The sequence below is a fragment of the Drosophila yakuba genome, chromosome X, assembly GCF_016746365.2.
Source record: "Drosophila yakuba strain Tai18E2 chromosome X, Prin_Dyak_Tai18E2_2.1, whole genome shotgun sequence".
NCBI lineage: Eukaryota > Metazoa > Arthropoda > Insecta > Diptera > Drosophilidae > Drosophila > Drosophila yakuba.
The window spans coordinates 1378292-1404312 of NC_052526.2; the positions used below are offsets into that span (position 1 = coordinate 1378292).

The window sequence follows — 26021 nt, forward strand, 5'->3', positions numbered from 1 at the left end:
TGCGAGCGAGCGAGGGCGCGCCAGCAAGGACGATTTGCTAGCCGAAGGACAAGTGTGGAGACCCACCGCCCATCCAGCACCCTGATTAGAGGGGCTAAAAAGCAAAGCGCACTGAACGGCAGGACAGCCGACGAGCAACGAGTGCGCTCGCACATCCCGACCGACGAGCCTGCCGAGTGCGGATGCAACGATTTGAAAGGCTTCTAAGTCCCGCTGCCAGCGGTGATTGGTCACGAGCTGATGGCCTAGTCGGAGCCAGAGTCCTCGGCGGTGGGGGGGGTTGCTTCGTGTTGCCAACTAATGCACCACCACCCACCGCTAGTGCTAGTGCAGCGCCATGTGGTTGGCTGATGCGACCCCGAACCACCCCCATCCCCCATCCCTTAGAGCTGGGAGCTTGGAGCTTGGAGCTCCGTATTAGCTCCGAACTGGACTCTGTGCCCGTTGATGGGCATTATTCTATGCACGCTGGGCGATAAAGTGCGTGCTAAGCCCTGCAATGGTTCTCCTATTCTCCTTCTCCTATGCGCCCACTCCACCCACTCCACCCACTCCACCCACTCAGAAGCGCTGAGAGGCTGCTGCCTTCTTGGCAATATGCGTAAAATGTATTTATGATAATGCCAAAGAGAATTACGTTAATGTTAATGCAAAACTGTTACGACAAACAAGAACAATACGAGAAAATGATGACGACGAGAAAAGGGGGGCGGCGCGGGTAAGAGAAGCGGGGGCTGGGGGCGGGGGGCGTGGCCCACATCACGTTATCATAAAAGCAGATAAATTCAGCCGAAAGACAAACTCATAAAGGCAAAATGTTTCATTCTATTAAAAATTTTTATTGCAAATTTGTAATTTACAATTTGCATTTCGTGTGTTGGCTTTTTTATGTGGCCGCAGGACTCCCGACTCCCTTCCTTTAGCGAGTCCTTGACTTGCGACTGTTGCTGCTTTGCCTCTTCTACTGGGATCTGAATTTTTGGGCTTTGGGCTCTGGGATCTGGGACTCGGGATTCGGTGGCATTCGGGATGCTGGGCTCTTGAGCTCTTTTGTTTCGCAGCGCAATTTCATAACCGTTATTCATAATAAAAATGTTATAGAACATCATTTTGGCAATACATAAAAATGCAGCCGGGGATAGATACTGATACTGAGACTACTGATACCGATAGCAACGCCAATGCCAATGCCAATGCCAGCGGACCAGTAATGTTTTCTAATAACATGGTGGATCGCGGCCTTTGGAGCCCCATCCTGGGCACATGCGACCCACCTGCAGCACTCCTGACGATGGCGCATTTTAATAACATGTCATAAAATACTTGGCTGTGTTTTTGTGTTTTTGTGTTTCCTGCCTCGCCCTACCCCGTCTTGCTGCTGCTGCTCCGATGGCTTCTGGCCTTGCTCCGACATGGCCATAAAAAAGTCATTACCCATCCATACGTGAATAAGAGTGCTGGGCATGGACCCAACTCTATCGACCATCTACCATCATCTACCATCGGCGATTGCATCAGCGACGACGACTTTTGGTAATAATACTTCGCGCTCTTCCCAAAATGAAATTGCACGAAAATAATAAATATATTGTTGCCTATTTTCCATAAGGCCCTGCCTGTGCCATTTTATGATGATCCATAAATGGGGTCGAGCGGTCTTCAATCTCTATCTCCCTCTATCTTCAATCCGTTGGTCCAGCAAGCCGGATCTGCTGCCGCAGCTGGACGTGGAACGTAGGACGTGGGACATGGGACATTGGACGATGGTCGTTGGACGCTGGCCAACTGGGAGCCAAGGTTTGGACTAACCAGACGGGAAGTCATTTGGCGGGGGAACGCCTTTGTTTTACTGTCCAAGATCTGTGTCTGGCGATAAGCGCAAATGAGTTGAACTCCTGCGGGACAGGAGTGGCTACACTCATATGGCTATTTTCGGGAATATGCTGCACAGCATGCGACGTGGTGTAGCTCGTCCTGCGAGTCCCTAGACTCCCTAGACTCCCTAGACTCCCTAAAGTCCCCAGTTCCTCAGTGCTATCTGAGTGAGGAAACACTAGCCTCAATTATTTATGATCACTAATAAGTTTTCTAAAGCAAATTACGTGTGGAGTTAGTTAGGCTATGTCCGTTTTAGGTGCGAAGTCCTAATCCTATCGCTTCCTGCTTCGCTAGTGGCAGTGTGGCAAATATGTAATACCAATACGAATTATGGCCCTGTTTTCTAGGAGCACGAGCCTAGAAGACATATGTCTGTGCGGACGTGAGCTGTGAAGTGTGGATGCCGCAATGAATTGGAAACAATAGAGGGAATCAGGGGGCGCAGAGATGTGTTGCAGGAACGTTAAGAGCAGTGGCATGCAAGCGGAGGGGCGATAATTTGTCTTGGAACCGCTGGTGGCACCTAAGGACGCGCTGCTGAGCACCCGGCTAGTTGGCACTTTGGGTCGCAGGCGGAGCCGCAGCAGCAGCAGCAGTTCGCTGCTCTAACATTATAATATTTAATATTATTTTCATTCTTTATTTTTATGGCACTCGAGGACATTTCGGGCACACAAATGCGATTCGAGGTGGGGCGATGTGGGGCAATGTGGGCGCTTATCGCGCATACGCGACGTGGGACCACATTCCGCCAGCAGCCCCCGCCTAGGCATGGAAATCTTGTGCAATAAAATTCCTCTAAACACTCATAAAAATTGCAGGCATATTAAAAATTGTGTTTGTTTAAAAAAAAAATGAAATAAAAATAAAAACGGTAACAACAAGGTAGCGGCGCGGTCCCCTTGGGTCGCTGGGCGGATTGGCGGACTGGTGGGGTGGTGGGGTGGTTAGATGCTTGGATGTTTGTATGGTGCGGTGGTGCGGTGGTGGATGGCTGGCGGAATTTAGCTCATATGCGAATTTCGGGCCTTCAAAGGCAGCGGGGCTGCCGTGGCCCATAAAACTGAATGGATATTTGAATAGAATTTGCAATAAAAAATCCCGTTAAAAGCCAGCCCACTCACAAGTATGCCAGTGTGTGTGTGCGCGTGTGTGCGTGGGTGGCAATAACAACTTGTGCGTTATGAAAAACTAATTTCTCTAAACATATGCGCTTCGCAGGCTAAGCACGCGAATGAGCCATGGCCACAACGACGGAGCCAGGAGCAGGCCTTTTACGATCCGCTCTGGCGCAGCGGTCCTGCTCCTCCTCCTCCTCCTCCTGCTCCTGCCCAGCTTCAGTTCCAGTTCCCCATCCCGGCAGCTGAGAGCTGAGGAGTAGCTCGCATGCCGCGCATGTTGACAGAGCTGCCGGAGATGGCATTTGGTTGTGGGATTTGGGATGTGGGATGCTTTCTGGGGCTCGGCTCGAAATTGCAAATTTACGAGTATTTATATTGATGCCATTTTACTTTGATTTTAATGCGCGACCAAAATGCGTGCGAAGATTTTTAATATTTTGTTCTGTGACCAGCATTGAACGACAATGCTCGCACTTCCTCCTCCATCCCCCAAAATTGGCAAAGCTTCGCGAAATATTTATGTATTTCTGTTCAGGCCTTCGCCTGACATCCGCATTCGAGTGCCACCCCGAAGAAACGTGTCCTTGCGAGAAAGATCCATACTCAGTTACTATTCGAGAGTGTGTGCAGCCCCTGGAGATTTGGGGAGCACTTCTTGTAGAGTGCTGGCTCTCGGGGGCTGACCTATCGCTTGGAGTTGCAAAACGGGTTCATTACGGGGCTTATGTATCATAGAACTGCAAACTATCTCAGCAAAGAAATGGTATCGCTTGCCTGCTAATTTATATTCTGATTATATTATTGTTTGAAAAATCAGGATACGTGGGTGTAACATCATAACTTGGGTACAAACGTCACACAGCCATACAAATTACTGTATTCAACAGCTAACAATCCCAACTAATGATCCCAATCACTTTTTTGTTGATTTTGAGAAAACAAATTTTTTTCAAACTTTTTCACTTTTTGTAAGTGGTAACATCATTAAATTTTGCGAAAAATGGCTAAAATTTTACATATATATATGACATTCCATATTCAGATCAATATTTTGAATGCTGTAAACAAAAAACTGATAATAATATTCGCTAAAAAACAGAAAATTGATTTTTGCCAAAATGTTAATATTTGCGATTGGTATTTTCGGTATAACTTGGCTAAAAATGGGCAGAAACCTAAAAGAATTACATTTTTTTACTCCTAATTACCAATACTAACCAAACAAATTACTTTTTGACCGACTATGTTAAAATAATTTTTGGCCAAATTTTCCCATTTTTTGTAAGGGGTAACATCATCAAAAATTGCAAAAAATGTGAAAAAAATATAATTTTTTTTTGAAAACACAGTTCGATTGGAAATTTGATTACGAGTGCAACGATATATGTCATTCCATATTTAGACACTTCTATCAATTTTTGTAAACAAAATACTAATTATTTTTGTGCAAAGATAAGGATTAAGCAAAACTACGTACATATGTATGTATGTATGTACATATGTACATATATTCCGGATGGGTTTTCCTCACAACTTTCTTAAAAATCGCCACACAGCCACAAAAATTACTGTTTTGTGCAGGGAATGACCTCAATTAGCGACCCATATCAATGTTTTTAGGGATTTTTAAAAATTAATTTTTTTCAAAATTTCGCATTTTTTGTAAGGGGTACCATCATTAAAATTTACGAAAAATGGTCAAAATTAAACATTTCAAGCGTGGAACGCCATTCGATAGGAAATTTCAACACGAGTTCAATGAGGTATGACATTCTATATTCAGATGATTCCTTCGCTTTTTGTAAACAAAAAAACGAATTATTTTTGTGTAAAAATGAGGATTAGCCGAAAGTTTACACTTTTCGAAGGATTCCTCTATGGTAGCTCGGGCAAAGGGTTAGACAGCCGAAGGAATACTTTCAGATATTATGCCTCTTTCAGTCTGAAGTGGTTAAATACCAAATACATTCAGTGCCAAAGTTTAGCCCCAACCCAAAGATCAATGGTGGCAATCGATTCCCTCGCCGACCTCTGCCAACAGCTCGAGTGGCCGCAGTTAAGGTCAGGGGTCGCCGTTGCCGTTGGGACTTGGACTTGCCCCCCCTTGCCCCCTTTCGCTGGCATGTGGTCAAGGACACCAGGACCACAATGCAACTAAATGCTCGGAATTATTTTGTGTTTGCACTGGGCGGTGGTGCCACGGATTGCAGGGGCACGGCAAGGGGCAATTTGGAGGAGAACTCGAAGCGCAGGCAATTGGAGCTGTGGCAAAGGCACTGCGTCCGCTGTTAGGAGCAAAACAAAGGCAGCCACAACAACACACAGCACACAACACACAGCAGCCGAACAAAACACAAAACAACAATAGTTTGGCAAAGCACCTGGGGGGGCAGAAGGGGAAAGGCGCTGGATGGCAGAAACTGGGGGGCCGCTTTGTTGCGCTTGCTGTTTTGCTTGCCACTTGACAATAAGCGTTGGAAATCAATTACACACAAAAGCGTCAAGTGGCAAATGCAAATGTTTGAAAAGCAAAGCGCAAAGCACAAAGCACGAGTTTAATTGCAATAAAGGCAAATCGGCGCAGCCAGGTGGTCACTGCTTTCGGCCAGGTGAGCTGAGCTGCTGAGGGTCTGGATGTGGTTCTATGGTTGTTTGGTTGTTTGGTTGTTTGGTTGTTTGGTTGTATGGTTGTTTGGTTGTTTGGTTGTTTGGTTGTTTGGTTGTTTGGTTGTGCGTGTGCATGCTGGATGGGCAATATAGCGCTGAAATGCCTACAAAATGTTAATCGGCAGCTTAAGTCCCGGCTGGGCATTGCTAGTGGATGGGGGCTATCAAAATATCGGTAATTTTGCAAAGGAGCGAAATTTATGTGAAAAGTGGCAAGCAAGCAACAACAGAGCGCTGGAAAGAGTCAGACAGACAAGGCCGGCCCAAAAAAGTGCCGAAAAAAGTGCGGCAAAAAGCAGCAGAAGAAAAACTGGCGATGTGAAATGAAACACGACAACTGAAATGTAGCTGGTTGGGGAAGGGGGGTGGCGGTGCTTGTCGGTGGTTTTCGGTGGGTGGTGCGGCAAAAGGCCCAGAGCTGCATGCAAAATGCCGAAAAAACGATTGCACGGGACAGGACGCGGCCTGGGATGAGTCGAGTCAAGTGCAGGCTGCGTGTGAAGCCGGCGATTATGCGACGAGCTTGCCAACAAAGACAGCAACAAAAAGCGCCGCCTGGCGACCCACATTCGACCCACAGCGGGCAGCGGCACACGAGAGGGGCTTGAACCCGCCAGAAGCATCGGTAGTACCAGTAGCACCAGGAGCACCAGGACCAAACCATAACCAGCAACAGGAACAGGAATGGGAATGGGAACACAAACAGGAGCAGAAACAGAAACAGGACTGCAACCATCGCCATGACCATCACCAGGGGCCATGCCACAGTGGGCGGCAGTGGACGATTGTTGGCAGGGGCAATTTTTAATGACTGAAAAATAAAAACGGTTTTGGCCCGGCCAAGAGAGTGGGACGACAATGCGCAGGATGCGTTATCACTGTCCAGCGGTGGGCGGTGGGTTCGGTGGGGCGATGGTGATTCCAGGCATCAGCATAATGCAAGTCAACGCAAACATTTTATTTGCATTAAGCGTCGCTGCGGAAGTAGCAGAGCAAAAAAACCGACAAAAAAAGATGCGGCGACTAAAAAAAAAGCAGGCAACCAAAAAAGCCAACGTCGATAGCTAAAATACATACGCACGCAAAAAGGCGATTCAAATAAAACACAAAAAATCGTGTACATGCACCGTGCACCGGGCAACGTGCACCATGCAGCATGCACCTACTTATGCCGCAGCATTCGGCGGCAGCCAATAAAAACGCAGCGCTGCAAGTTGCGTGCAACAGGAAGGCGAAAAAAGCGCGAAAACCAAACAAAAAGCCGCCCAAAAAGCACAAAAGACCAAAAAAAAAATGCACATACACCGAAAAAAAAGGCGAGCAGGTCCAGCGACGCGGAGCGGGGAAAAATCAAACAACACATTCCCAATTGCGAAAGGCCTGGGTGCGAGTGAAATGACAGCAGGCTGCCGCTGCACTGGCCACTGCAACTGCCCACCAAGCGCACCCCACCACCACCCACCACCCACCGCCCAGCACCCACCGCCCACCGCCCACTGCAACTGCAGCTGCGGATGGGAGGGGCTCGGTTCGGCGGCACTCGGCTGCGCTCGGCTCGGTTGGCCCTGAAATAAAAATAAAAAGGGAGCGCGTTCAAAAAAATCCTAGAAATATATAAAAATTGTCCAAAAAGTGCAAAAAAGCAAAGGCGCAAAAACAGGCTCAAAACGCACACATCCTAAGCCGTGGGCCAGAGCAGGCCGGCCTCAGTCGGAGCGAGCGAGAGGGCGATGCCGTTGCAGTTGCAGTTGCAGCTGATGCTGCAGCCACAGATGCAGCAGCAGCAGCAGCAGCAGAGGCCGTGGCAGCGGACACTTGTTTTAGTTCTTTTGCCAGCAAGTGCATTTCCCAGGAGCGCACTCGAAAGCCCCGAAATGTAGGCAACGAAAATGGGCCAACTTCTGTGCACGATCGAGGAACATCTTCATCACCTAGTATCTATGTTTAACTATTAAACTAATAAATTATTATTTATATTAAACGAATAAATGAAAAAGCAGTTGAAAGGGTAAGTCCAAGAGAAATCTAGACCCCGGGCAGCCCTTCGCCTGCGCGACCTTCGAGTCCGCCCCTGGAAACGGTCATGCAGTTTACTGCCACAGATCGAGTGCAGCGCGAGGTGCGAGCGAGAGCTGCCGCGGCGGTGAGGTGAGACGGAAGATGCAGCCTGCATGCAATGCAATTCGCGCCATTCGGCGGGGTGGGGTTGCATGTGCAACTGGGGGCGATGGCGATGGCGATGGCGAGGGGCAGCGCAAATTGAAATAAAAAAATAAAAAAATGTATAAAAACCATAAATAAATAAAATTAAGCAGAGAGCGCTTGGGGGAAAAAACCCAAACGATGACAGCGAAAAAAAGAAGCAGCATGCAGCATGCAGAATGCATTGTAGCCGCTGCAACTGCACTTACATACAGACCACCGCCCAAGTGGGTGGGCGCGGGTGTCCAATGCAGTTTGGCAATTTAGTGGGGGAAAAAAATGACAAAAAAAAGGCGAAATATACTTAAATTTGTTGCTCTTGTGTGAGTGCGATTGGAAGTGTGAGTGAGTGTGTGAGAGTGCGAGTATGTGTGTGTAAGTGGGTGTGGGAGTGGGAAGGGGGCAGCGCGAGTGCGCCAGCTCGCTCGGACGCACGCAAAAAATATGCAAAAACTCCGCCCTAAAATGCGAGGCAATAAAATAAAAATCAATCTAATGAAGCCCAGAGCCAAACAAAGCAAAAAGGCGAAAAGGCCGAAAACCAACAAAGATGGCGGTAGAATTGGTCGAAGTGGTACATAGATGGGCTTATGGGTGTATGGGTGTATGGCGGATACGCTAATTTAAAATGTGCAACTATGACAGCTCCTCCTGCCCTCCTGCATCCACCGCACTCACATCCGCCGGAGCTCATCCTTTTGCAGGCTGGCCATTGCCATTTATGGGCAACAAAAAGCATTCGATTAAGCGACCTCAGCACACAACAATAATATCGACAGCTCGCAGTGGTGATGGGGCCAAAATCGCATCATGGCACCCCAAAACCCCAGAACCCCAGAACCCCAGAACCTTAAAACCCCAAGAGCAACCCCCAATCGCTGAGGCCAGCTCCCGATGATTACAGAGAACGAATGCGTCGGCTAGAAAGTTTCCTCCAAGGGTCAAAGCCAGGAGTCAGTAGCCAGGAGCGAAGGAGGAGTGCAGCCTGAGATCCCAAAACCCAATTCCATTCCAGCGCTTTTCCATGGGTTTTCCCGCAGGCCATTGTTAATTTCTGGATTAGGCGGGAGAACGAACTGAGGCATCACAAATCGGAGCGGAGCATCTGGGGGACAGAACGTTCCTGGACTCCAGATGAGGAGGAGCTGAGTGGAGCTGAGCTGAGCTCTGAGCAGAGAGATGGGATGAAAACTAAACCGCAGCCCTTTTATGGCTCCGGGCGAGCCCTTTGTAGGTTTGCTGACGAAATGCGCCGATAACTTTTTTTATTTCGAAGCTCTAAAAATGAGACATTTCATATTACTTTTACGGCAGGAGCAACTGCCTCCGACTCCGAATCCGTCTTCGCTTCCGCCGCCGCTGCCTCAGTGGGTTAAAAACAATTCGGCTGCCTCAAGTTTCGGTGGCCCACTCCCCTTTTGGGGTTGCGCCACGGCCAGCGGACACACGAGCCAAGGACTTGAGGGGGGAGGGAAGTAGCAGTGGCGGTGGCAGTGGCAGTGGCAGTGGCAGTGGCAGTGGCACACACTTAACGGCACTCAACGCATACAAAATTTCAAAATCATCAAAAAGTAGAAAAATACGCGTTTCATGCACATTCGCGGCATTTATGAGCCCATCAACGTCGCTCATGGATGAAAGTAACGCGTTTTATGCGTCGTTTGGGTGCCTGCCAAATGTATCTTTTTATGTGGTTCGGCGGTGTTGCAAGCGCAGCTCTCGCTCATGACCACATGAGATATGGGGTGGCAGAGGGGCAGGACTCGAAGCTGTAGCTGAAGCTGTTGCTGGATTGGGCATGGCATGGGTTTTGGGTTTTGGGTTTTGGGGCAGCACACGGCATTGCCGTAAAAGTAAGGAAACGGGCGGCGGGAAAACCATCAAGTTCAAAGTTTTCGGCAACGTTTACGAGTCGCCCGCTGCCACTGGCGGTAGCCAGTAAAAAGTGAAGGGCGTAACACATCCGCACGCCGATCCGCACTGGATCCTATTGGCCGGATGAATTCCACCTGGCAAGCGACTGACTGACTAGGCGCCTGCTTAGTGCGTCCGCTAAGCAACCCTCCATCCTCAGCCATACCCATTCCCAAGCCCATAGCCATATCCATGCCATGGCCACCCCCGGGGTTCTCTTGCAACTAACAAACACTTTTATGCGCTATTAAAAATATTCTTTTTATAAGCCCTATAAAAGGAACGCAGCGAAATCAGCCCGCAATTTATTCGCAAAGCGCTTTCCGTTCACCCACACACCACCACACCACCACACCAACACACACACACACACACTCACACACACCACCACACCCACTTGAATCGACAGAAAGCGCTCTCGAGAGAGACATTTTATGCGCACCTAAGTCATTTCGAACAATTTCGATTAAAAAACTCATCTAAACAATTTATGGCGCGGCGTAAAAATCAAATCAAAGCACTGTCGGCCGGCAAAAGTGCAGCATTCAGCGTTCAGCGTTCAGCATTCAGCGGGGTGGTTCCAATTCACCCAGCCACCCAACCACCCAACCACCCAATCCACCCACTCACATTTCCCAGTTTACAACTATGCGGGAAAAGCATAAATTTAGAAAATGTGATGGCCTCCACAGTCCGTTGATTAGTTATTAAACGGTTTGTGTGTGCATCCGAATTGGGGCGGTAAAATCTCGAGATCCAGATAGATCGATTTGGGTCCCCCCCCACACACTTCCCCCGCACACCCTCTCAGCGACCATGCGATTTTTGGGGTCCTTCAGCCATTACAAAGTTTCTAAACTTTACGATTAAGTATAAAGAGCAAAGACACGCTCCTCGAGGAGCTGGCAGCAAGTTGAAACTGTGCGGGATATTAAAAAGTGCACGGAATAATGCTCCTTTTATGACCAAAGTGGCATCGGACAAGGGGTGAATGGGGGTGCTTCAAATGTCAGCTGACATCTCACCCAACCACCCAAACCACCACCCCCACCACCCACTGGCGGGCTGGTTCAGGCTCATTTCGTTTTTAATTTCCGTAATTCCGTCAGCAGAAAAATTTTTGCAATATAAAAAGTAAATATCGAAATTTATAGACCTGCAGATGTGCTGGGTTGAGGTTGAGGCGAAGGACGAGGGGATGGCGTTAGTGTTCGGGGTGTGCCCCCAACCACCGCCTCTTGCCCCCCTCTCCTCAGCCAAAGACGGAGGCTGAAGCGACATTAAAATGTTAAATAAAAACAGTAACAAAATACACACAAAAACAAACCGAAGACAGCGGCGGCGGCCGAGAAGAATTCCATCAACCCCCTTTGGCAACTTACACGAGGAATTTAATGACAACACTAAAAAGTTTAAGCGTTATTATTTCTAGGGTAGTCAGTCGCACCCGCCACCCCCCAAAAATCAGCTCCAAGGATAAGAGCTTAGGCGGAGGGATGATGAATCCGGCTGGCTGGCTGCCTGGATGAATGGATGAATGAATGGCTGGAAAAAATACGACGGCTGTAAAATGGCGAATTCATGACCTGCAACTGCCGCCCGCTGCCGCTTCACCTTCCCTCTGCCCACCACTTCCCCCCTCCCGCCTTGTGTTGTGTGTGTGTGTGTGTGTGTGTGCATTCTAATGGCAACTAAAAACGAGCGGAGCTGAGCGCGATTGTAACGATTCGGTTATTACCATTATATTGCCGAAACAGCGCGCGCTTTTCCATCCTGCCTTCCACCGCCCACCATCCACCGCCCAGCACTCGCTGCTCCAAACCCCATCCCGGCGAGAAACAAAGTCGAAACGCACATAACTCAATCTTCGACGTAGGTACGCAGACCCACCCAGCCCCCCTTTTTTTATTGCTAATGGCGCAAGGCGAAGGAAGCTCGGGGAACTGAGGTGGGGCGGCACTGCTCCTGCTGCAGTTTATGCTGCTGTTAAACTTACGGCAGTTTACCGCCGCAACAGCAACTTGCAACCCAGAACCACCCACTGGCAAGCGGGCCAGCGCATTCCACGGCTTAAAAACGAAACAATTTTTACAACTTTGTTGTTTGCCTGCGGCAGGGCAGCATTCGCCATTTCTAGTTGGCCCGTAAAGTGAATGTAGTAATTTTTCAAAAATCTTTGTCTTTAATGGACCATTAAGCGCTCTTTCGGCCGCTGTCCCAGACCCAGAACCAAACCCATCCACTCAACCATACTGCATACTCCATGCCCACTCCCAGCAGCTTGCGACTGACAACTTGGCTAGACTGCCAAGTCCGCCCATCGTCAATATTGCGATTCGGTTGTAAAAAATGCGTTTTAATGCTTCAATAAAATAAAAAGTTTGCATTAAAAGCAAGCCAGTCTGCAGCGGTGGTGGCGAAGCGCCATCTTCGGGCGGAACAATTAGCGTAAAAAATAGACGATCCTGGACGCTGGAGCAGCAGACTAGTGGAGCAGCAGACTCTTAGGATTCCAGGCTCTGGCTCTCAAGTTCCTCATGCCAAAAAGTTGATGTGAACTTTAGGAGCGGAGCTCACCTCTCGGCACTCAAGTGGAGGTGGTGCATCGCATCGCATCGACTGGGCGATGGCGAGTGGTGCACATTGTGCATTTTCGAGGCAAAATTAATGTTTAATCAACAAAGTGGTAATGTACCCCGCAGGACCCCGTCTCCCGTCCCCCGTCTTTGCCGTCATCGGGCATGTGGAAAACTAGCGACATTGCATCAAAGAAACGAAAATATTTGCTGTGCGTGGGCCGCAAAAAAGCAACATAAAAATTGAAATCGGATAATGCAAACAGTAGATTAAAAACCGGCCCTGCCACCGCGAGACTCCAGTTGCCAGTTGCCAGATACCAGCTACCAGTTACCAGTTGAAAGCTAGTAGATCCCAGTCCACGTCATGCTCGATATCAGAGGGACCCGTCCGGGTGTCCTGGTAATACCGATGCCGCGATGCCGTGTTTGGGAACGCTAATTGAAAGCCACTGCCACCTTTGCGCTTTGCAGCCAAAGACAAATATTGGATGGACCGCGGCTTTATGCATATTTAAAATCAATTAAGTCAATAAATAATAAGGACAACCTCAATGCGATTGCATATGAACGAAATGCGGCAAATGCCGCCTATATTTGCCTTGCCGCCGAGTGCAAATCTGGGCCGCAGGAGTAGAAGCAGCAGCAGTTGGTCAGTTGGGTAGGGGCGAGGTCAAGATACGGGTCCGCATCCATGGGATTTGAACGCGACACGCTTGGAGAGCTCTCCGCGGGTCACTTGGAAGGCACTTGGCCGAAACGAGGAGCTAGCCAGGCTGGGTGCACTCAACGATGAGTTGCAAATTGTTGCCGCTTGTGTGCCGCCTGCAAAGAGTGCGCGATTGAGGGGGCGCGCACAAAGCGCTTGCCGGAGCACGCCAGCCAATGCAGTCGGCCACGAAATCTGGACACAAAGCACCATCCCACGGCCACATGGCCACATGGTCACATGGCCAAGTGGTCAAGTGGAGCAGAGCAAAAACTGAGCGGGGCCAGCGAGGCGAAATCAAATGAAACAATCGGCTAAACGAGCTCTCCTGCCCCACTGAGCCATCCCGCCAAAAGAGGCGAAAAGAGCCTGGATGGCTGACTGACTGGTTTACTGGGTGGCCAAGGAAAGGAGCAACAGGAGCAAGAGGAGCAAGAGGAGCAAGAGGAGCAAGAGGAGCAAAAGGAGCAAGAGGAGGAACAGGAGCAGCAGGTGCAAAAGGAGCTAAAGGAGCAAAAGAAGCAAACGGAGCTGGCGCTGCAAAAGAATCACCACGCAAATGTGGTACACGGTGCACAAAAAGTGATGGCGCTGGTGGCAAAAGCCAAAAGCAATCAGAGTGCTACGCCTGCCAGCAAAAAAGAATGCAACGGAGATGTCGAAAGACAAGCAACAAACACGACTCCACCACGCACCACCCATCGACTAGTGCCACATGCCACACACACCAACACACACACACAAACACACGGAGGCAATCAGAGAGTTTCATTCATGACGACCAACTCGAAGCCCCAGTCCGTACTCCTCAGTCCTCAGTCCTCAATCCTCAGCCCCATCTCCAGTCGACAGCCGCATGTCCTTGCCGGGGCCACGGCCCACTTCCACATCCACTTCCAGTTGCTCACCCACTCTGCATCGACATCCACATCCATAGCCACAGCTGTGTGTGCATCTTTTTGCTTTCGTTTTAGAAAACTCACGGCTCGCACGACACTCGAACCCAGCCAGACCAAACCAGACCAGACCAGACCAGACCGATCACGCCAAAAAGAAACTGCAACGAATCAAGGACGAATTTTTTGACAGTTTTTTTGCTCCTCACACGGAGTGTGCCACATGTCCATTACCACCACCCGTTGCCAAACTCTTTCGCTTTGGCTTTGTTTTCCGCCGACTCGACCCTGTGCGGCTGAACTGCTCTTGCTCCTTTTTGCGCACACGATGCACACAGCGATTCTTTGGCGTTTTTTGTGTGCCGAGCTCTGGCTGCTCGCTGGTCGGTGGTCGATGGTCGATGGTCGGTGCTCCGCCTGGCCAAAAAGAAAGCACTACGGAGGCGACCCAGATATCGCCACTTACACAAAGTGCAGTCGTCGGCGATGGCGATGGCGATGGCGATGACGATGGTGGGGTGCCCATTGAATACGCATTAGTGGAACCCGCTGACACAGCCGTGCTAAAAAGCAATGGGTGCCATAAGATGGGCTCAGCAGACGGGCACTGTGACTCCTCCTCCTCCGCGCCGGAGGAGCAGCACTACTATCAATCTGGCTCGCCGGATCACGGCCTCATGCATAGGTGATGAGCCGGGGCAGTTGTGGCATGCAAAGGAACATTCGCATCCGCATCCGTAGCGGATCCGTATCCGGATCCACGCTAAGCCGGGCAGAACAAAGGCGGCAAGAGGAGAAGAGGGCAAGAGGGCAAGAGGTCGGGGAGCAGCAAACACAAATCCCGGTTTGTAAGCCAATTTGCACTTAGGCTTATCTAATGTCGTATCATTTGTATAATGCTCTGTTCGGCCTGATACTTGATGTCTACTGTATGTAGTCAATACTCTGCTCCCGATTCCGACTCCATGTCCGACCCCAAAGGAGCCACACCCACACATCCCACTTCTAGCACCACACACACGCGAGTGTGTGGGCGTGTGTGTGTAGGCGGGTGTGTGGGATTGTATGGGCGTGTGTGCGCCTTATCCTGCGGGGTTCATTTCTAAGCTCATTTATGTTTATCACAAATGCGTGCCAAAGTGTGTCGTTATTCTTCCACCTCCACGCACACTTCCCCAACTTTCAGCCATCGCCGATGTTGTCGAACTTGTTGGCGTGGCGCGAACAAAAACATTTCAAATATTCAAAAAAGCCACACACTCGCACTCGCACAAGACATCCACCCATCCACCCAGCAGACACAACTGACACACAAGAAATGGCAGTTGTGAGCTGTACTCAACTAGTCGGGACATGTACTGGCCATAGAAATTCATCTAACGGCTGTAACAGGTAATTGAACTTGGTTATATGGCCCTCGGAATGGCGTCGCGCTGCAAATGGAAATGTGGAAATGCTCCGGCATTCGCAGAGTTCGCTGGGTTCGCGGGGTTCGCAATGTCGAAGGGCCGAGGAGTCGGGTAAATGGAAATGGAAATGGAATTGAATGACGCGCGCATCGTGTGCCAAATGTGACGTCCTGGGCTCACAACGCAGAACGTAGAACCCAGCCAGCCAGTCCCTTCTGAGGCAGAAGCAATGCGTGCGAACTATATAATGCGGGCATAAAAAGGATTTGCACAAGGAGCATGTGTGCGTGGCGGCGGCGGGGGGAAGTCAAATCCAAGACTTCATGCTACATGAAAATTGCAAATTGTGCGCCATAGTTGGAGGGCAGATGCGGAAGGGAGGGGGCCAACTGTTGAACTGCTGAATAATTCATGGCCAACTGGAGATTTGTGCAGCAGGAGCAGCGGGAGCAGCAGGATGATGTCTGCTAAGCGCGTTTGATGCCGATTTGTGGCACGCATAACTGTAAATCGCTGAAAAGCCTGCCACTGGTGCTTAGATGGCAATTGGTGGTGTGGGTGTGGGTGTGGATGTGGGTGTGGGGCATTGATTAACTCCATGCTCTATGTGGGAACTGTGCCACATCACCCACAACGAGTAACTAGCTACCAAACAAGCGAACAAGCGAACCGAACAGAGCAGATCAAAACAAAGGGAAACAAGCGAAGACAACAAGAGCACGACAATGCAGCTGCCACAAAAACAATGACTGCACTTGCACTTGCTCCTTTTGCTTGCCGTTAACACAAAACACAGAACTGCCACCACCACCACCACCACCACCCGCGTCGCTTCAGGAATTCTGAATGCGGACACTGCCTGTCGACACTGGGCGCCTGGTGGCCAAGTGCCCACTCGCATGTGTGTGCAATGGCGATGGCGATGGCATGCGGGTGGGGCATGCCGCGGTGGCAACTTTGGCTTGGTCTTGTTGCCGTCCACGATTGTGTTAGGGACTTCTTTCTTTTGTTGGCCCAGTCGGCAGCAGCGGACGCCAACAGGTGGCAGCTACTTCTGGACACATGCTGGCAGCATAACCACAGACCACGACCACGACTACGACCGCATCCACATCCATATCCCCATTCACATTCACATTCACAGTCGCGACCCACCTATATCCCATTACCCACACAGGCTGAAGGACGTTCGGCGTGGTGGCACGCTTTTTTATCCTTTGCTTGCCACACCATGCCATTCCATTCCATTCCTTTGCTTTCCTTTTGGCGTGCAACTTTTTGTGTGCACTCTGCCTGCTTCTTTTGCCAGCTGCCTCTGCGCTGTGCACTGTGCTGTTTCTTTTGGCGGAACCCAGTCAATCCAACCCCACAACCCCACGACCCCATGCCACCCGGAGGCAACACACGGAGAACAGTCTGTGCGGGTCGAAAGGCCCCCTCCTCCCCCTCCCCCTCCCCCGTTGGCCAAGGCGACCCACTTGCTGTGCGCCAGTCGCAGACCGTCTTGGTTGATTTAAAGTATGGTATTTATTGTAGTTATATGTACTAGGTATAGGTATAGGTAAAGGTAAAGGTTCTATGTTAGAGCAATCGTACTACGGGAATTCCGTGGGCGTCGTCGTGTTTCTACGCTGCGTTGCGGAAGCCAGCGATGTCGGTCAGCTCCAGTGGCTTCCACTGGATGTCGACATGTTTGTGGATCCGCTCCTCCTCCTCGTCGCAGCCTCCCGTGCAGTTGGACGTCTTAATATTATCAGCTGGGTCTGTGGTCGAGTCATAGGTCATGGGTCAGGGATAAGGTACTGGGGTGAAATGTGCTTATCGAAGGGTGACTTACCGAATTTGTGATCGTGGTCCTGGTCGCAGGACTTCGGACAGAAGACGATCTTCAGGTCGATGGGCTCGTACACCTTCACGATGAGCTGCGGCACCTTCTCCGTGGAGTGGTCCTCGGGACTGGACACTAGTGGATTGAACGAACGGTTAGCGAGGCTCACTGGGTTGCTTGGCGCTCGAGCGGCGGCGGAGATGGACGATATGGAGGAGATGGGTGTAAGATGGACGGTTTGGTTGCGCGCCGCCAGCAACCAGGGCCTGCTGTTCACCGACAGCACTTCCTGGCGCACTGCGACGGGCACAGGTGTTGCTGTTGCGGTTGCTGTTGCTGGTGGCGCTGATTCTGGAGTGGTCTGTGTGACTATTTCTTGGGTACTTTGTGCGATTGACTCTGGTTTTTGTTTTCCCGATTTGCCTGTTCGATGTTTTTGTGTCGCTGGTGTTGCTGCAGATGTCGATGGTGGTGTTTGCGAAGATGATTCAGTTTGTGGTACTCTGCTTTGTATCGTTGTTTGCATGACTGAGTCGGTTGGCTTTGGATCAGATGTGTGTGGCACGTTTGGTCCAGAAGGTTGCCCAAATTTGGCGGCCAGTCTTCGGCTAAGAGCCTCAGCAACTACTGATGAGCTGTTGGTTGGACTTTCGGTGGGATTCTGACTATTCTTGCTACCAAGTTTCCTAAACTGCAGCCCGTCCGATGCGGCTTTCACTTCCACTTCGTTTGCCTCGCTCTTGGTTGCTAATATATTGAGCATCGTCTGTTTAAGAGGCTGCGCGGATGGAAGTGCCACGTGCCGCTTGGCGGTGGCTGCTGGTGGCTTATCCCCTACTAAGACTGCGCCACGCTCTTTTTGGTCAGCATCAGAAGAAGCAGCGGGCTCGTCTTCCATGTAGTCGTCGTCCTCATCATAGTATTCCGCACTCAGAGGTGTCGAACTCTTCTGCCTCTGACTGAGTGCCTCTGGACGTAAGTGCTTACTAGCAGTCAGAGCTGGTCTTGCGGTCGAACTCGTGGGCGAAACAGTGCTCTCGCTTGTGGTGGACGCAGGACTTTTACTGCTGCTCGATGTCTGAGGGGCACCTGTGGTTGTGGATGTGGTCATAGCCGGCGATGGCTTCTTTACTTCCGTATGAGTTAGGCGCTGCTTCAGGAGGCTGAGCAGGAAGTTCTTCCTGGCCTCCAGGCTGGTGACTACTCCGCTCGAAATGTCATTCACGTCATTAACATAGTCAGAGCCGGCAGAGCTGTCGCCGTAGTCCGGCTCTCCAGTTGTGGACTCAATGGGCTGGGCTATGGTGGAGGGAGCTGGCTTGGTCGAACTGGGCACAGAAGTGGATTCATGTGCCTGTGGCTCAGTGGTCGTAGACGGTGCTGCAGGGATCACTGCGGGCACAGTGGTGCTGGACATTGCCCTTGGCTGCGTTTTGTCCAGTTGCTCGTTGTCCTCGTCCGCGTACTGCTCCGATGTCTCACTGTCGTAGTACTCGGAGTCCTCCGGCTCCTTCTTGGTAGTGTTGTGCGTGACAAGGGCCTTGGGTTGAATAGAGCGCTTCTGGGTGGAGGCCAGCTGCTGGATGGAGAGCCGTAGAGAGTGGGCGATAAAGGGCTTGGAGGTGGCCAGGTTGTGCCTGGCCATCTGAGCAATGGTCACTCCTCGCGGACGCGGGCTGGAGGACAGCTGACTGGATGGTCGCTCAGTGGGAGCATGCTCTTTGCTCGGCGGCGTGGTGGAGATTATGTGAAACAGTTTCTGCAGAAGGTGGGCCGCCGCCAGGGTAGACATGGTTGGAGCCCTGGCTGTGGTTGCCTGCCCTGATTCGGCATCGGCGGAGGACGGTGCATCGTCCATGTAGTCAGGCACTTCCTGCCCGCCCAAAGTGTTCCTACTTCCGGTAAATGCCGTGTTGGTTTGTGTGTGGATGAGCTTTTCTTGTTTCTGTGGTGATTGTAGTTCAAGTAGATTCAGTTGTTGGTTTTTTTGTGTGCATGCAGGATTTGTGTTCTGATCTGTAAGGCAAGTGTCATGATTAGGTGTTCGGTGCTGCTTGTGTGGAGGAGCGTTCAAAATGGATTAATGGATGCTCATGAGCAAGCGACTTACCTGTGGTCGAGTCGGGATCGGGACATGGCGGTCGCGTCACAGTGGTCACTGCAGTCGAGGCGGTGGAGACTTCCGGGGTAGTGGTAGTTGGAATCTTCGTTGTTCCAATACTTGTGGTTGGTGACGTAACTGATGTCGGTTGGCGAGTTGTTGGGGTCGGCCTTTGTGTGCTGGAACTTGGTTTTGGTGTGGGTATTGTTGCCGAGGAGGTTTTTGGACTGGACGTGATTGGATTTTGAGTAGATATGGTCACTGTTGTTGTCTTTGCAGTCGTCGTTTTTGTGGGTCTAGGAGTAGTAGATTCTGGCTTTGGAGACGACGTACTTTCCGTAGAGGATTCCGAAATGGTGGTTGTAGTAATTGGAGTAGTAGATGTCACTGTAGTTGTTGGAGTCGGTGTTGTCAGTGGCTTGGGAGTTGTAGTTGGTTTTTCCGTGCTTAGTGTAGGTATCAGAGAACTATCTGTAGCCTTCTTCGTGGTAGTAGAAACCGTTGAAGCTTCATGAGTAGAAGATATTGGTTCCTGAGTAGAAGTTTTCAGCGTAGTTGGTTTCGGAGTCGTCGTTGTTGTTTTCTGGGTCGTTGTAGTCGATTCGGAAGTAATACTTGTTGGTTTTTGAGTGGAGCTAGGTAATGCAGAAGTCTTCACAGAGGTCGTAGTTGGATTTTCGGTACTTTTTTCGGTGGTAGGCTTGGAAGTACTAATCGTTGTCCTTTCGGTGCTTGGTGATGTTTTCGGAGTAGTACGTTTCGGAGTCGTGGGCTCTGGATTCTTAGTTGTTGTTGTTTTGCTGGTAGGTGTTCTAGTCGAGGTCTTCTGTGGAGTTGTTTCCCGTTTGTGTGTAGTCGTCTTCTGTGCCGTTGTTGCTGGTATAGCAGTAGTAGTAGTTGTTGGCTGTTTCGTGGTCGTTGTTGTTGTAGATGGTTTCGGAGCGATCGTTGTTGGTTGTGGCGTAGTGGTTGACTTCCGAGTCGTCTTTTTTGTTGGTTGAGGTGTAGTTGTTGTTGAGTGTTGAATAGATGTAGTTTTCGGTGTAATTGTGGCCGGTTTTTGGGTTGTGGTAGTGAATTTAGTTGATGTTGGCGCTGTCGGTGTCGTCTTTTCGGTCGTTGTTGAAGTAGTAGTAGTAGTAGTTGTTGGCTTTTCCGTGGTCGTTGTTGTTGTAGAGGATTTCGGGGCAATAGTTGTTGGTTTTTTCGTAGGTGTTGACTTCGCAGTCGTCGTTGTTGTTGGTTGAGTGGTAGTTGTTGTTGGGTGTTGAGTGGACGTACTTTCCGTGGAGGATCTCGAAGCGGTGATTGTTGTTATTGGAGTAGTGGATGTGACTGTAGTTGTCGTTGGTGTCGTTGTTGTTGAAAGTTTGGGAGTTGTACTTGTTTTTTCCGTAGTGCTCGAAGGTTTAGGGGAACTTTCCGTAGATTTCTTAGTGGTAGTGGCAGCTGTTGATGTTTTCTCAGTAGTCGACTTTGGTTTCTCAGTAGTAGTTGTTGCTGCAGTAGATTTATGAGTAGTCGTTGTTCTTTTCTGAGTCGTGGTGCTGAATTTTGGAGTGGTACTATGTGGCTTCTTTGTATTTTTTGTAGTTCGGGGAGAAGTTGTTGTGTTTTTGGTAGTGCTAGAAGCTGTTGACGTTTTGTGAGAAGTGTTGTGAGTGGTCGTACTTCGTTTATGAGTCGTTGATGTCACTGTAGTAGTCTTCGGTTTTTCGGTAGCTGGTGAGGTTTTCTCAGTAACTGTTGTTGGTCTTCCAGTAGTAGGTTTCGCGGACGCTGTGCTATGTGGTTCCGTACTTGAAATTATTGGGGTGGTATTTCTGACTGTGGTAGTTGTGCTTGGTTTGGGCGTTGTACCCTGTGTAGCAATAGTGGGGCATGTATGCACCGCTGGTTTGCTCGTAGTTGTTGTAGGCGTTGTAGGATTTGTAGGTTCAGTTGAGAGAACGACAATATTTTGCGAAAGATGCAAGCCCTTTAAAGGTGATTTGAGTTCCGGAGCCTCCGTGACATCGTTCTTGTCTGTACCATAGGTGTACCTTTTGTATTGATAATTACTAGTATCCTTTAAAGGCTCACGAGTAGCTGTATCCTCTGGTACGATGGCAATGTTTTCCGAGAGCTGTAGTTTGCGCGGAACGCCCTCCTCCTCAACTTCTATGTTTTCTGCAGCCGTTTCCTTGCCCCGATGGTACGAGGGATAGGCGGGATATTTATGATAGGCAGAAACAGGGGTAGGTTCCGCAGTCTTTGGCAGCTCCACCACATTCAATGATGGTCTTTCAAAGGCCTGCGCCGTTAGCTGAAGCTTTTCGGACTTAAGGGCAGGCTGCTGTTCCCTGGCTTCCGTATCGTAGTCGTCCTCTTCGTAGAGCGGTGGTGCAGCTGGATAGGGTGGATAGTAGGGCTGTGGAGCGTAGGGTACCTGCACCGGACCCGGAACAAAGTCAAAGCAGTCGACTTCACTGCGGGGACGACACAGCTTTCGCTCGATATCGAAGCTATTGCTGCCGGGGCATTTGAATCGTGTCTGCAGATAGGTGCCACTTGCCTGCAATCGACACGTGTAGTAGAGGGCGCAGTCCGTCGGGGAGCGGAACGTGCCTTCCTCGGCGCACTCGGGAAACTTCAGCTCGCAGTTCTGGGGAATGTAGCTGCCACTGTCCGATATCTCCGTCGAGGGGCACTGGTCGCCGGGCAAGCATTTGCGCTCCACCGGCGAGAAAATGGTGCCCGCCGGGCAGGCGAATAGCCAGGGCTGCGTCCGGTTTTTGTCGCACCTGTAGTACACCTTGCAGTCGTGGGGGTGTGGAAAGCGGCCCTCCTTCTCGCACTGCGGCGGCCTGTGGTCCGGTCTGTGCTGCGGAACGTGTTGCACGCATCGCCCGCTGCTGGCGTCGAAGCTCTGGGGAACGGGAAAGTGAGTTGAGTGGCTGGCGAAGGGGGGCAAGCGGTCGTCTAAGACTCACCTCAAGGCTGCGGCATTTGCTGAAGATAACACAGTCGGGTTTGCAGACGTAGTAGTACTGCTGCTGGTCGGGATGGGGCTTGATGCCAATGTAGTTGCGTGAGCAGCGATTGTTCTACAATTGGAAATAAAGAAACAGCTCACTGGTTAAAACCAACTTCAAACTAGTGGTTGTGCAAGGAAGCAATATCAATGAATATAATGTAAGTAGCGAAAATCTAAATTCCGAATCCAATATTCCTAGCTTCTACTCACGTAATCGAACCGCACAGGGAACCCACCGCCGGGGTAGCTCTTGAAGAAGCCGAAAACGTTGTCGTAGTAAGGCTGGTAGACGGGTGGTGGCGCCTGGTAGCCATAGCCGTAGTGTGGGTAAGCATACGGCGGCTGTCCGTAGTATCCGGTGGGCAGCACCGGTGGATATGCGCTTGGTAGTTGCCGCACCGAGCGGCTGGTGGCGGCGGAGAGCACGGACAGCAGGCCCAGCAGTGTCGACCAAAGGCAGTGCGTCATGGTGGGCACTCTACTTTAGATGACTCGAAACTTGACTGGTACTAGTTTGTCCTCGTGGTCCTGGGATCATCTGACGAATTTGACTCTGAAGGACTGGTGTGTGCCTAGTGTGCCTGCTTTTCGTGGAACCTTGGTTGCGAGCGCGGTCAGCTCTGGAGTGGCAGTGATGACTTGGAGCAGGGCAGACGCGCTTAAAAGGTCGCTGGGTGCGCTCGCTTCCGAGAATGTTGCATAACTCGCATGCCAATTGAGCGCCGCGTGATTTAAGTACGAAGATGTTGGGTGCCCCCCATCCAAAGAGACCAAAACAATTCTTGGCTAACGGTGCAGCGACTAGAATGCACAGTTCAGAATGCAGAGCGTAGAGTACAGAGCGCAGAGCACTCTCCCCACGTGACCGCAGACCGGAAGAGAGTCTCCGCCGGGGAGCGCTGGCCCCCGTATCACGCCCGTGCCCGCCGCAAGATGCATGACTAAACGAAGCTCGGGGGGCCGGAGAGCGACGTGCACTACTTCCGCACCGGAGATGCTTTCCCGCTTCCATTTCCATCTGGATGAGTAATCTCCGGATCTGCGATCCACCATCCGGGATCTGCAGCCGACTTAGACGTGATCAATGTGGATGTGGCCAGAGCGAAACCGATTCCTGTAACGATAGAGGGGACTGCATTGAGGTGGTTTTCTAAACATTTTTGATCGATTGGCGAGCAGCTCGGAGCCAAGGTCATGTAACCAAAAAACATATTCGGCATTTTTGCCTCTCGACGATTCTTACACGTACGTCGCGTCGCGTTGCGCGGGCGGGAGTTACGCATCCAAAAATTTTAAACTCGTGGCTTGCTGGTGCGTCATTCAACACGTTCGTCGCTCTGGGCGGAAAGACACGAATCGCCTACCGTGCCAAAAAAAGAGCCTAAGACCCAATATCGGGCACGTTTCCCGCAATTAGGAGACGGGGACAGGAAAAACGGATTCGGTACATACTAATTGCACAACTCGTTCTGCAAAATGTTTTCCTTAATGTGGAGAGGTATCATATACTCCCACGCTCGAATAATCACAATCACAGAGTGGCGTTTTAAAGTTTGTAAACATTGTAGGCTGTTGTCTTCTGGCAATCGAATTTACTCTACTCTGCCGATCGATTCGTGCTTATGTACGCACTTTGGAATCAGTTGGGCACCGCATATGCAAAAACTGAGATGACAGGGCATGCGTGCGTTCACTTTCCCTTCGAACATGATTTTTAAGTAAGTTCGAAGTCTCTTCGTATGAAAAGCTACTCTGATACGGACGAGCTGCACTTCCGGCTCTGAGCCCCAGATAAATACACCACTGTCCACAGCTGCTGATATCACCTGGGCTGCGCTCCGCAAGCAAACTCCCAATCTGGAGCACACGGCTGTCTGGGCACTCAGGCTACGTGATAATCAATCGGGCGCAGGCACCCAAGATTGGCTCTAGAATGACTGGAGCCAGTGCAATCAGCAGGTCATCGGCTGTTGGACAAGCTCGACATTAGTCCAGAACTCTTTCATCCAGAATTCTTTGCATTTGAACACGTCTCGAACGGCGATACAGATGAGTGGTCGCTTTGATATCGAGCTCTGCAAAGCATAGAGATCTGAAGATAGTGCACCGTCGCCAAGTAGAATGAATGATATAGTTGGAAGAAAGCTATGGAATGTGTCAAAGGTATGTGGTAGATGGCATGCAAGGGAATCTTCTCGTGACGTAGAAGAGAGTACCCAAGAAGCTTCATTGATGCATTTTGTCCATGACATAAGTTCCATAAAGAACTATTTTCCACATACAACTTGCGAGCTTTGAGCAAGAGTTAACATGGGCGAATAGTTACGCTGTCAGCCAGAAGCTCGCGTTGAGTTGTGCGGCGGCGATAGAGAACAAGAAGCCAGTCCATTGATCGTTTTGCATGGAGTGCCGGCTCTTCTACGCCGGAATGCAGCTGAAGCCGACACAAAGCAGAAACCGAAGAGAGAAAGAAAGTCTCCACCGCTGGTTGGGAGCTGAGCTATCGATCGGACTGCTTATTCTTGCGACTGGCAAATGTCGCCATAGGGGTTTGGTGCCCCACTGCCGATCGCGTGAGCCGAGACTCACACCCGCGGTAAAAGCTTTTGCTCTCTACACAGGCTGGATAAAAGCTTGAGCCGCAGGCCAGAGATCCTGGAAGGGGGCATCCTGGAGGGCGCGTCTTCTCTTAAGTGCCGAACTATTCGAAAAGAGCGCCGTGCTACTGAGAAGTGCCCCCCCCCACAGACACCTATCCAGGAACGGAAAGAAAACTCAGCGAGTAACAGAAGAGAAATAGTTAAGAAAAGTTGGAGCACGTAAGGCAGAGGTAGCAGCCAAAAAGACGAAAAATTGTTTCCGATGACGGCGATGGCGGGAGAAAGTGGGGAAAATCCGGCGAGGAGACCAAAATAAACAGTAGCACTTAAAGCAGAGCAGAGGCAGCGCTGCCAAGGCACGGCTCGCATATCGGAGGAGGAGGAAGAAAAAAACTGAGGGAAAAGTGAATAAAAAATGGCAAAGAAAACGAGACGAAAAGAGCCTGGCTTGCATTGGTATTGGTGCTGCTGGTATTGGTATTGGCGTCGCTTTCGCTGCCAGCGTCGCCGTCAACTGCGGCGCTGGCTTCATCGTGTGTGTGTGTTTGGGGGTGTGCGGCTGTATGTGTGAGTGAGTGCGTAAGGCTCTCCTCTCCACGCCTCCATGTCCCCATGTGGCCAAGACTTTCACTCTCGTTCGGCCATCGTCGTTTTTCCTTCAACTAGCGCCGTCGCCGCCGGCAGCGACGTCAGGTTTTTCTTTTCTTCTCCTGTCGTGAAGCAGCAGGAAAAGTGGGTGGTGATGGGTGGAATTGGGCGGTGGACCCAGCAAGAAGTGCCATCAAGCAAGCGCTAGAAAAAAGCATGCGAAAGTGCGCCAACTGATAAATTTGCACGGCTAAAGGCATACTGGGAAAAAATGGCAAATGAAGGCAACGGCTTCAAGGCTTCAAGGCTGCTGTGTGGCACAGGTATCAAGTGTAAGTAGGCGGGGTGGCGACCTTGAGCGCCCGGCCTGGACTCGACTGGTGGCAGACATCAATCTCGGAATGGTGGCACCGCGGAGAGCGGAGCCCGCTCTAATTACACTAACAGCTGTGGCGGCAGCAAACCACCTGTAGGCCTGTGTCCAGCGCAGGGTGGTGTCCCACATGGGTCGAGATT

The 26021-nt window shown here is 50.6% G+C and overlaps 1 protein-coding gene across 4 annotated transcripts in view; it reads right to left on the reverse strand.

Annotated features, from left to right (window-relative positions):
* Positions 1–26021, reverse strand: part of LOC6523932 (mucin-2) — a 134397-nt gene that overhangs the window by 12629 nt on the left and 95747 nt on the right. For 2 of the 4 annotated variants that reach the window (XM_039371150.1, XM_039371182.2), the window contains 5 exons: positions 22528–23431; positions 22274–22387; positions 19311–22209; positions 17210–19216; positions 16881–17135 (listed from right to left, as the gene is read on the reverse strand). In XM_039371150.1, the coding sequence (XP_039227084.1) occupies positions 16999–17135; positions 17210–19216; positions 19311–22209; positions 22274–22387; positions 22528–22785 (5415 nt within the window). In that variant the 5' untranslated portion in view covers positions 22786–23431 and the 3' untranslated portion in view covers positions 16881–16998. Of the gene's footprint in view, positions 1–16880; positions 17136–17209; positions 19217–19310; positions 22210–22273; positions 22388–22527; positions 23432–26021 lie in introns of those variants that run through there. The other 2 variants (XM_039371240.1, XM_039371223.1) reach the window with 2 other exon arrangements.